This window comes from Aphelocoma coerulescens, chromosome 14, assembly GCF_041296385.1.
Source record: "Aphelocoma coerulescens isolate FSJ_1873_10779 chromosome 14, UR_Acoe_1.0, whole genome shotgun sequence".
Taxonomy (NCBI): Eukaryota; Metazoa; Chordata; class Aves; order Passeriformes; family Corvidae; genus Aphelocoma; species Aphelocoma coerulescens.
Window position 1 is genome coordinate 14,005,746 of NC_091028.1, and position 12,179 is coordinate 14,017,924.

Genomic DNA, 12,179 nt, shown 5'->3' on the forward strand with positions numbered 1-12,179 from the left:
TTTATTAGGGATACACAATGTATCATCTTGAAAATATTTATTTTCCTGTAATTTCAACAGCAGCAAAACAAAATGGAAAGTAATACAATGTCATGCCTTTGCCAAACTGCAGCAGATTTTGGGACAGTTTCCTGTTGAAAGAAAATTTGAGATCCCAAGTCTGGATATTGGCTTGGAGTGACTTGTTTATTTGAGTGTGTACACCAGCCCCAGAACAGAGGTGCTCTCAAAGAACATACAAACATCTTTGCACCAGGAATCTCACCCCAGATGCCAGCATCTGGTTCTGCTGTGTTCAGCCCTTGGGCTTTGGGGAACTTATTCCTGATTTGGACACATTTCCCATTGAATTCAGGAAGTATTTTGTCTGGCTGAAACACAGAGCCAAAGGAACCTGTGGAAGCAAGCTGCTATTTTGTCTTGAGAAGACACTAAGTAACTGCTAGAAGGTATTTAATTTTCTCTGCAGTCCACATGGCCTTTAATCTGATTAATCTCTGGCCCTGGCAATAGAAGATGAAGTTTTGATCCCTTGAACCCAATGGCAAAACTCTCATTCATTTCATGAGAGTCAGGATTCAAGCCATGTAGCCAGTCCCAGATGCTCCAATGCAGAAAAATGTTATGGGCTGATTAGTGCTGAAGTGCCTCCCAGGGTTTGATAATTGCTCATATAGCTCTCAGCCTCGGAAAAGCCTGAGACAGATTAATCATGAAACACAGCTCATTGCACCTGTTATTTTCCACATTCACTTTTATGGGAAGTGCTGCTTCTTTTCCCCGGCCTCAGAGAGGCCATGCTGGAAGGAGGGGATGGCAGCAGAGGATTTTGGATGCAGTCAATACCAGCACAGTGTAATGCCTCAAGCAAAGAGGGGAAGATGGGGAGCAGTTTTGTCGTGGGGTTAAATATCTGTGGCATGAATCCTCCAAAAGCATTTTCAGCTAGAGCAGATGTTGCTTGAGACAGATGGCTAATGGTCAGCAGAGCCTTTGGGCCCAAGAGGGAAGCTGGTTCTATCCTAGCTTGTTTCCCCGCACAAGGAGAACATGACAGCGTTTCCCCACCAGCAGCTGTGGAAAGCACAGCTTTGGGGGGCAGTTGGATCCAGAGATGGGGCTGCTGGGGCCAGTGCTAGGGCTGACAAAAGGGTTTAATGACTGCAGGACAGAGCAGTGTTCTTCACTGGGCAAATTTCAGGAAGCCCAGTTTGGTTTCGGTTGTTGTTTTAATTAGAACCACTGGTATCAGCATGGAAACTGAACAAACTTCCAAGCCCATTAATGCTTTATCATGTCTCCAATAGAGACCTAAGAGGGAGCAGCTTTTGTGCAGAACATTTAGTCTGTGGAGCTGCAGCACTGAGAGAGCTGCACCGAGCTGCACCACGCAGGCTGACAAGCCAAAGAGCATTTCTGAACCTTATCTTCAGCCTGCTCAGAGCAAGACAAGGTGGTGTGTGCCCAGTGTAAATGCTGATGATGAGGACCAGCAGCTCAATTTTGCAGTGCAAAATTATTTCCTGAAAAATTCTGTCAGAAGAACCACTCCCAAAAGATGAAAGTGGGCTCCTGTTGCTGGCATAGCAGGGTTCATTCCCTGCTACAAAGGGCAAAGAACACACAGAGAAACACGACAAAAAGAAGTTTGGTTTGGGCTTACTGCAACTTCTAGTTTTCTTCTTCTGTCAGTGCCCTGCAAGGGCTATTTTCAGTTCCATAGTTATGGTGAGAAACATGGTGTATTTTGATTCCTAATTTAGCTTGTTTATCCTGAGAGATTCCAGGATCTTCATTTGAAAGATAAATTCAAACCTTCTTTTTTCCTTTGCAGCCCACATTCCGTAACAAAAACATTGCATGCCATACTTCATTACAGGGCTTGGAAGACCTTCATGACCATAAATTTGGGAACTTGTGGAACACAATGGACTTTAGGATGGAAGCAAGCCAGCTGGCCTATCTGGTCAGGTCCATCCCTTCTTGTTACAGCGGGGATTACTGTAACACGCATATATCAAACCAGGAGTCCCGTGGAAAAGAAATATATATATACAGATTCTTGATAGATGTTTCAGAGATGTTTATTTCTCCAGCCGCATGGCCGGGGCTCTGCTCAGGAACTCGGTGATCACGGGACCCCGGGACCTTTTGCTCATCCCGGGGAACACAAACCAACCAATGGGGAACGAGGCTGACAGGGGCAGGGAAACCCCGTGTCTCTCCCCCCCAGGGCCCCTCCCCCAGGGCCCCATGGCAGGGTGAGGGACCCCAACATCTCCCCCGTTTTATTTTAATAAAATGAGAATGAAAACAACTGGATAAACATAACAAGAACAGTTTCAAAACAAAACAAGCCACTCTCCTGAGTCTTTAAATGTCCAAACAGATTCTCTGGAACATTTTACGGCTGACAGAAGGGAGACAGAACTTTCTGAGCATGCTTTGTGGGGAAACTGAGGCAGGAGAGGGCTTGATTTCTTCCCTCCCCCTTTTTATCCCCCCATTGGCATTGAAGAGGAATTGTAAGGAAATGGAACTGTATAAGGAAGCCATGGGGTGAAAAACGGATTAGGAATAAACTGGGGATAGGGTAAACTTAGGAAAGGGTTCATATTGGGTATAGGGTAAAAGGGGAAATTAGGCTGCGGGTAGGGAAATTGCTGGGATGGATATTGTTTATAATTTTGTGCATAACGGCTGCCTTTGACAGGAATACCCCCAGGCCCAGTAACATTCGCTGCTTGTAAACCCTTCTTTCCTTGCACTATATCAAATTGTACAGCTTCTCCATCTCCTACACTTTGCAGGTAATTTTTAGGGTTATTCCTTTTAATGGCAGTTCTATGGATGAATAAGTCTTCTCCTGTATCATCTCGTGTTATAAATCCATAGTTGTTTTTGACATTGTACCATTTCACAGTTCCTGTGATTTTCGTGGCTACAACGTCTCCTATCACTTGCTTGCGTGTTCGTCGTGGGTGCCGGTCTCGCGTGGCTGCTGCCTCGCTGACTCTGACGTCTCGGCCGGGCCCCCGCGTTGCGGCCGCTCTGCGCTCTCTGCACGGCCCCGCTCCGGCGCGTGTCTGGGCTCTGCGCGGCCCCGCGCTGCCATCGCCGCTGGCTCCGTGGCCTGTGAGTGGTTCCGCTCCGCAGACTCCACGCCGCTTTGAGAGTGGCCCCGTTTCGGCTCGGCGCTGCACGGCGCGGCTTCTCGTGTCGCTGTGGAAACCGCCGCTTCTCCCTCCACAGGGCTCTCCGAGCCAGTCGCTCAGAGCGGCCTGCCACGCCGATGCCCGGTTCCTGGCTGCTCGTGGCCCACGACACCCGCGGCGCCTGCGGTGTCGCTCCCTCACTCGCGGCCGGGTGGCCGGGGACCCTGAGACAGGGATGGGGTCCGCGATAAGGCGCGCGCTCCTGAGGGGGCCGGGCACATCCAGCGCAGGCACTTCCGCTGGCACGGCTGCAGTCATGTGCTCCCGGGATGGCTGCTGCGCGGTCTCGGCCACGGGAGAAGTATGATCTTCTGCTTTAGGGGTAATGGGACCATACAAATGCTCTTCAAGAGCGTCCCTGATTACAAGATATGCACGGAAAGCTTCGCTTTGATCCCATACCTTATCCCAGATCTCGTCCCAGAAACACCCCTCACAAGATTCAGGAGGTTCGATATCAAAAAGTAAGTCTCGGGAAATATAGGGGAACCTTTTGAAAAGCCACATAAAGAAGTGTTCTACATCTCCCGGTTGCATTACTTTTTTGTTTTGTTGTTCAAGGATTTCTTTTACTTCTAGATACATTTTTTTTTGTGGCTCAGAGAGCCCCATTTCCCACGATTCTTCCATAGTCCAGAGAGAATATCCAAACCAAGATGAGAAGAGAGAGGCCTAGAGTTGTTTTTTACTCACGAATTTCCTCAGGGATCGGTGTCTTGCCCGCATTCTTCCACCAGTTGTTACAGCGGGGATTACTGTAACACGCATATATCAAACCAGGAGTCCCGTGGAAAAGAAATATATATATACAGATTCTTGATAGATGTTTCAGAGATGTTTATTTCTCCAGCCGCATGGCCGGGGCTCAGCTCAGGAACTCGGTGATCACGGGACCCCGGGACCTTTTGCTCATCCCGGGGAACACAAACCAACCAATGGGGAACGAGGCTGACAGGGGCAGGGAAACCCCGTGTCTCTCCCCCCCAGGGCCCCTCCCCCAGGGCCCCATGGCAGGGTGAGGGACCCCAACACCTTCTGTTTGAATTAACAGCTGGATTTCACAGTGGGAGAAATCCGGCAGTTCTTTCTCAGGCAAAATTCTCACAGTTGGATTTGCCTCCAACCACTGTAGCAAGGGTGGGAGGGAGCACAACTTACTTTGTTATTTTCTGTTAGCTCTCCGGGTAAAAAAGATTCCAGTGCAAGTTCCATAGGACTTGGACCTACCCTGCTCTTTAATTTAATGACCCCAAGTGCAAGAAGAAAGACATTCCCAGTAAAACAGAGACAGAGACTAGGTTCTTTGTGCAGAGCAGTGCAGATGGTACCCATGTTCTGGACAAAGCAATTAGAAGCTGAGGCTGAGGCAAAATAAAGAGGTAGGACCATTTGTTGCCCTGAGAATTCTATCTAGGAGAGGAGCTGCTGGCACAGTTTTGCAGACTGTGTGAGGAGAGGTGTGGGGTATAATGTGCAAAGGTCGGTTTCACACGTGCTATTTCAATTCCAAAGGTAATTATACCAAAGTTAATGGACTTGCGAGGATTTACACCCTCACAGCAGGGAGGAGAACAGGGCTCAGAAGAGGCAGAGAGGGGCTGGAATGAGCAGCACAGGATTTCCATGTCTTGACTCTGGAATCTGAAGTGCAGATCACAGACAGGGATTTGTGTTACGCTGCCAGAGCTAAAGGTTCAGGTCCCCATGTGCTCAGGGACACGTGGTGGAGGTTCCCTCTTTTCCCTGAGCTTGAGTGCAGTTGGACTTGGGGTATTGCTGCCCTCAGTTTACAGCAGAGACTTGACACACAACCCCAAGAGCCCTTGAGATGCACCATCAGCTCTGTACTACTGGAAGATCTGTAGGAGAGCCTTTTTTCCCCAAGGCTCATCCCTCCAAACCCCTTCCCCTCTCAGTGTGTCCTCTCTGTTGGTAGAGAGTAGGAAGGACTCACAAGATTTGGACCTGAACAGGCAAGTGGTAGCCAAAAGAGAAACCCTCTGTGACCAGAAAACAGTGCAGAAATCTTGATTTGGTTTTGAGGGAGAAACCAACCTGCTGAGTGGCTGAGGAACGTTGTGGCAGCTCAGGCCATAGGATGGAGCACAGCAAAGCAAAGGCATGGGGAGAAGCAGCTCTCCAGTGTGGGTCAACCTTCAAATGCTCCTTGAGCACAGCTTCTCTTTATACGAGCAGTTAATGGGTCTCAGCTAGTAAGATCTTTCTGACTGGCAGAAAAATAGGGGAACTTGGCTTTACTGACAAAGAAAAGGTTTGTTTTCAGCTGTCCTAGTCTGCATTAATGCTCCCATAATGTGCAGGAGGTTCTGCTGAGGGAGAGGTCCCTGTAAGTGAGGTCAGCTACTGGCCTGCCTTGGGTGTTATCTGGCCTCTCTTCACTGGGGGAGAAGAGAGTGCTGCATCCTTGCCCAAGTACTTTGAACTTCATTCTGAAGCTGATCATCATTTTGCTGTTCAAAAACCACTTCTGTGACACCAGTGGCAAAAGCCTAAGAAATTAAATCAGTAGAAGTGAAATCGCTGCATAATAACCTGGAGTGGCTCCATCGAAATCTCTGTTTCATCATGGGAAGCCTTCCTTTAGAAGGATAAATAAACAACCCCCCTCCAGGGTCCCTCACTGAGGCCAAGCCTTGCCTCTCCCCAGAAAGAAACCTTTCATCTTTGCTTTGCAAAGGTATTTATGACCCTAAAGGGAGAGGTCTAAAGGCCTGTTCCTCCTCTCTGTGCCCCCAGCCCAGCAGGCAGGAGCTGCTGTCCCACACCCTCCTTCTGCCCCACCCCAGCCTTGGGACAGTGTCAGCCTCCAAGGGAGGCACCTCTGCTGGGCTAAGGAAATCCATGGCTCATTCTGGGTCTCTCTCTGCAGTCAGGAAGGTGCCACGAGATGAGGAACTGAGCCAAACACCTTTTCCCAGCCTGGCCAGCCCACTGATTGTCTTGGAGGGTGCAGAGCCTTGCCCTGCACTGCTCAGCCCTGGCTTCAGCTCAGCTTTGAGCCAAACAGGAGAATATTCACCTGCTTCAACACAGGGCAAGGAGGGACGTTCCTGTGAGATTTTCTTTTTTCCTTTCATTACAGCTTTATGCAAGTGGCTGGCAGGCTGTGATGGAGATGAAGAAATAGCTCTGGATTCAGAGAAGAAAGAAACCCAGACTTTTTCCCCCCTTGCCTGAGAAAAAGTAATTTACGTAAATTTATCCACGACCAGCACACGGCAATAGCTCACAACTTTGTTAATGGAAACCTGGTGATCCATAACACTTGTGTGGGAGACATTTGCTCAGGGGTAATACAATATTAATGTTAATATCAATGATCGATCAGAGGATTTGCAAGAAAGGCATAAAGTATTTAATTATAATTACATTGGGAATGGCTTTGTAATGGCTACGACATTTGAATAAGGTCACGTCTAGCCCTCACCCCTGTTATGTTGTTCTATATTAAATGCCATTCACTTTAACTGCTGGAAACCTTTCTGGAGTCGTCAGAATATAATATACTGGGTAAATTGAAATATGTCCCTTCATTTTTCAAAATATGATTGATACCCTTTGCAAAACAAATGTTAACACCTATTTGTACACAAATTTCTTTGATTATATGTTAGGGAAACTAAAGTATGACAGTCTCTCCTAGCAGGCACTTTAGTGTGAGCAAAGGACACGGCTATTTGTGAATATTAATTCATCTTACAGAAAATGGCTTTGGATCTCTGCTGTAAATCCACTGGGGTGTATTTCTGCCTTTCCTAATGCATTAATTCTACATTGATTAGTAGCCATAAACTGTATTTCCACTGGTCTCAGCAGCCCACAGTGTTCACCTTACCCAGGAGGAACTTTTGCTGTCACCGAGTTGTCTTTTGCTAACAGCAGCAACCAAGAACACATCTCAACAATCGTATTTGCATGCTTCACAGCAGAAAATATGTATTTCAAATATACTGCAGGTGTGTACTATAACTCTCAGCCCAACAGCAGCAGTGCCATGTTTAAAACAATCAGGAAGAAGATCTGTGTATAAAACACGACTATTTATCTGTAGGCAGGATCCCAGAGGTGCACAAGTACCGACCCACAGCGAGTGCATGCAAACACTGAAGCACTAAATGAGGACATGCTCTTCCCACACCTATTCACTACTGAGCATGAACACTAAAGGAGCAAATTCTCGTCCCTCTTCAAATGAGAATCCATCTGTCCAGTCCCCCCCCCCCGCGAGGTTTTCTTCTTTCTCTACTATCAGTGTAAGCAGCAGATCGATCAGGTCTGATAACAGCAGATCAGTCAGGTCTAATCATCGCCCAGAATAATTGTTGATTCTCCGAGAATTGAAAGCTCCCATCTGAAGGCAGAATTTGGTCTCAAGAAATCATCCTTTCAAAGTTTGGAAGACATGCAGTGATGTAATTGACATGATTTTCCATTTTTGCTTTTCTGAAGAAGAAGCAAAGACTTTTGCATGCTGTAGAAATGCCTGAAGATAACAAGTTTTATAGTTTTCCAAAAAATGAGCATTTATTACCAATCAGTGTGAAATACCACTGATGGTAAATTTTAAGTATATGCCAGGAGTTTCAGCATCATGACAACATACATCATGCATTTTTACAACATATAAGTGCAGTGATATTGCTCCCTTTCTCAATAACAATATATAAGAATATATAGTATAAATGTACAGTATATATTAGACACAATGTAAAATAACTTAGTGAAATGTCAAAGCTTCTGCATAAAAATTCAAGTCATGCCTCAGCATACCTCTATGCTGAATCTTATCTCATACACCTTCATTTACCTTTAGTTCCTGTTGCAAAGGTAATTTTATCTCTGTATTTAATTGCTTAAAACCATCAGAATTCTTGTCTTTTTTCCTTTTATCTGCAGTAGGTGAAGACTGTAGTAGCCAAGTCAAAGCCAGGATTTTGTGGAGCCTTTACTAATGTTGTTTATCTTCTGGGAAGCAATTCATTGTGAGCAAGTTGTATAAAAGCAACTTCTTAAAAGCTCATTAGAGTTCATCACTGTCCATCAGGTTCTGTTCCAAATGTCCCACTGCATGTAAATGGTAATGGAGTGGCTTTCTCAGAAATGGAGCTCATGAGCTAACATTGATATCTGAAAATTATAAATCTCACCAGTTTAGCTGAAATCATATCAAGCACCACTTTGGTAATTGCTTGCAAGAAGGATCAATAAAAATCTATTTAATGGGAATATACAACTTGTCTCAGAGCAGGTAGGTGGAATTTTAGCTTTGCTCAACACTAAACAGGGCTTTTTGCAGTGCCAGGTTTCCTTTCACACTTGCTAAATGAAATATGGCCAAGGACTTTCCTGCAGCATCTCAGGAAGATTTCTGGTAGTACAAGGGAAGAAGTGTTGGGGGTTTTTTTATACAAGGCATTAAGAGACTCTTTGACTGTCACATTACCTATCAAAGTCTACCAGAGTTCAGCATCCTTGCAATTAGGTCTCTTGGAATTATTTTGAACACAACTTCACTTCAACAATTTAAACAATTCTGCCCCGAATATAAACACAAATATACTTGAAATACTTATCAATAGCTACGCTTTCTAATGAACAATTAATTAAAGCTGCAAAATAGTTTGAAACATGAGGTTAAAAGGAAAAATAAGGAAGACAGGGTGATTTTCTGTAATTCCTTTTAAGAAACAAATTTCCACCCTCCACCCCCCCACATTCCCAGCCAGTGTAAGTCGACAGAATTACACCGTTTTAGATCAGCTTAAGTTCTGACCTATATACTCCAGTGGAGTTAATCCTAATTTCCACCACTGAAAGTGGGATCAAATTCACTTTGTCTTTAATAAAGCAGTGGATGATAAGCAAGTCTCTTCTCTGTCGGATTCTGCTTGAGAAAGGAAATTCTTTGTGGTGCTAAATGACGTCCAAGGCAGTTTAGAAAATAAAGCTAGAATTTCATAAATTTCAGCGTGGTGAAAACCGATATTGGTAACTGTTATTTATGCTTTAATCTTAGCAAAGTACTTTGGGCACAGACAGAGCATCAGCTGGTGAGTCCGTAACCCTTTCTGAGCACTGCTTGGGAGGAAAACAAGGAGGCAGGAGCTGATTTTCAGTGACACGAGGCTGCTGAACACACTGTGACTCAGACTTTGTTACCACGAATAAATAACATCACATTGTCCAGAACTGGAGATTAATATGCGGGGCCTCCAGTAGGTGATATTTATTTTCTTGCATGTTATACTGAGATCTCAGGACAGGCAAAGGGTCAGGGGCTGAAAGGATGTAGTCGATGCTAAATTTGATTTCAGAATCCGATTTTGCTAAGGAGGAATTGCTTAGGCTCTGCCTGTTGGTCACGCTGTTTGGAGCAAACCCACAAGGCTCCAGAAGTTTTGGGCCCGGTTCAATTCTTTCATGTTTACTTTCAGAAGAGGAAATGTTGTTCAAAGCAGAGTCCACAGAAGAGATACTGGGGGATGAAGGACTTTTCGCTCTGCTTGGTCTCTGCTCCTTGTGTTCCCTTTTCACATTCCTCCTCCTCCGTCTTCTCCTGTAATTCCCATTTTCAAAGAGATCCAGCATGGATTCACATCCTGTTGCAAAGCTCCAATAGTTTCCTTTCCCCTTCTCATTCCCTTCTGTTCTGGGAACCTGTATTTATTTAAAGGCAGTTCAGTATTTGTATGTGTTACAGATGCTGCTGTTCAGCATCTGCATTCATTTACATTCAAGAATGGTGTAAACACATATGACAAGACGTTTAAGCCTATTCTCTGTCATTATATGAGTAAGATGTAAGCCCCATCCTCTTCAATTTGTTATCTATTAGCACACATCAGACAAGGATATACTCCTTATCTCTGGAATTGACAACTCAGAGAGATTTTAAGTGATTTTCAGCTCAGCTGTTTGTTTCCCTTCTTTCCCAGTGATGAGATTATTGCTGCATATATTTTTTTAGCCATGCACAGTGTGTATGTAAATACACAGTAACTGATCTTACCTTCACAAAACAATTGTTAAGCGATAAGTTATGTCGGATGGAGTTCTGCCAGGCCCTTTGATTTGATCTGTAGTAAGGAAATTTCTTCATTATAAAGTCATAAATGCCAGAGAGGGTGACTTTATTTGAAGGGCTTTGCTGGATGGCCATTGCAATTAAGGCAATGTAGCTGGAAAAAGGAAAACTTGCTGTTACACCATCGCCCTACTCACAGACTCAGTTTTCAGGACCACATGGGTACATGTGTTCCTATATCCTGCTTCCAAAACTCCCCCAGTGGATCTGCTCCCTGATCCGAGGTGTCCCGGGGAGAAGTCCTGAGTGTGGTCGCTGCCTGTCCTCCACGAGCCCCAGGTGACACGGAGGGGGGACTGCCAGGCATTGAGTCCCCAGGGCTGCCTGCCCTGGCACTCAGGGCAGGGCACAGGAGGGTTGCAGAAAGATCACACACCTCTCCAACTCCGTCTGAAAAGTTTCCCTGAGCAGGACGGCTGCAGTGAGACAGACCAGGCTCAGAGTCACTGTCACTGGGGACCAACCCTGCTCGTGGAAAGGACCTTGGATGTCCCTGTGAACATCTACACCGTGCCTCTTCCCACCACACCGGGATTTTCTGCATCCCATTCACCCGTTGGCACATTGAACATTTAATTCCCTTCTCCCAGGGGTCCTGGAGGTTGAAGACTGACTGAGATCTGGAGGCTTAAGGGCATGCCAGAGTTGCTGTGACCCGTCATGGGAGGAAACAAATCATGAACGCTTCACTCACAGAAAGGGGGGAAATGTGCCCACTGCAGTGCCTGTACCCATTGCACACAGCTGGCCCCACGCTCCCCTGAGAGCTGTGATCCCACCAGCCCAGAGCTCAGAAACCTCACCAGAGATAGGGGGACTTGGAAAAACTTCATCTTACCTGTACGCCGGTCTGGTGAATTTTTTCTCTTCGTCAGAACTACAGGTAGGATAATCATCCCCATCATAATTGAAGCAGTTATAGGGGTACTGCGTGTTGTCAAACATCGTCCTGCTCCTTGCTCAGCTCCTGTGGAGTGAGAGAGATGGAGTGATGTTTCTCAGAGCTTGGACTCCCTCCTCCCTTCTTCCCTCCCCTCTGTCTGTCTCATTCCCTCTCTCCCCCCTCCTCACACTCCCTCTCCTCCGTGCACACACACTCTCCGTGATGGGGTGGGGATTGTTTTTGCAATTCTCGCGTCCCAGACAGCCCGTCTGTTCGGATATTTTTTTTTTTTGGGGGGGGTGGGGTGCTGTTCTTGCTGTTCTTGCTGTTGCCCCCAGTGGGGTGGCACAGGCAGGCTGCTGGGGGCTGGTGGAGCCGGTGAATTGGGGGTGAACCTTTGAACCGGGGTGCGCGGTGCCGGTAGCTGCGCTTGGCTCGCTGGGTGGTCCAGGCTGGAGAGGGGCCAGCGCTCCCCCCGCCGCATCCACAACGTGACAAAAGCAAACAGCATGATGTTAATAAATCATGCTTCAAGGTCTCCACTTGGAAATTAAAACTTTGGGAACGGAGTGCAGCTCCCCACAGCCCCCGAGTGCTCCCCCTCTGTATTTTTCTCTCCCCAGCGGAGCAGGGTGGCTTTCTTATTTATTTATTTTTAGAAAACCGACGTACAATAAACAGACGTCCCGGGCAGTAATGCACGCTCGTCCTGATCTGCAATCTATAATACAGTATAATAGACATAAATTATATTTCCATGACTAAAGGAAAATCTGTATGTTCAAAGAAAGTGGAACAGAGGGATATGAGGGACTACTGTCAAGCAGGAAAGTAAAAGGAAAATAGCTGTAGGCAGGAGAGCTGCCTGTGTGGGCTTTGATCTGGAGGATGAATTAGACTAATAGCCCTGTGTGTTGGCATCCAATACTGTAACAATTTAATAGTTTTTCAATGCTTTGGAGTGTTTTCCAACAAG

The 12,179-nt window shown here is 46.1% G+C and overlaps 1 protein-coding gene across 1 annotated transcript; it reads right to left on the reverse strand.

Annotated features, from left to right (window-relative positions):
* Positions 1 to 7,458: 7,458 nt before the first annotated feature.
* Positions 7,459 to 11,295, reverse strand: FOXL3 (forkhead box L3). The gene is made up of 3 exons (XM_069029886.1): positions 11,159 to 11,295; positions 10,246 to 10,414; positions 7,459 to 9,893 (listed from the first exon to the last, which is right to left on the reverse strand). Exons 1-3 carry the CDS (start codon positions 11,263 to 11,265, stop codon positions 9,411 to 9,413), a joined length of 759 nt encoding a protein of 252 aa, XP_068885987.1. The 5' UTR covers positions 11,266 to 11,295; the 3' UTR covers positions 7,459 to 9,410.
* Positions 11,296 to 12,179: the final 884 nt, after the last annotated feature.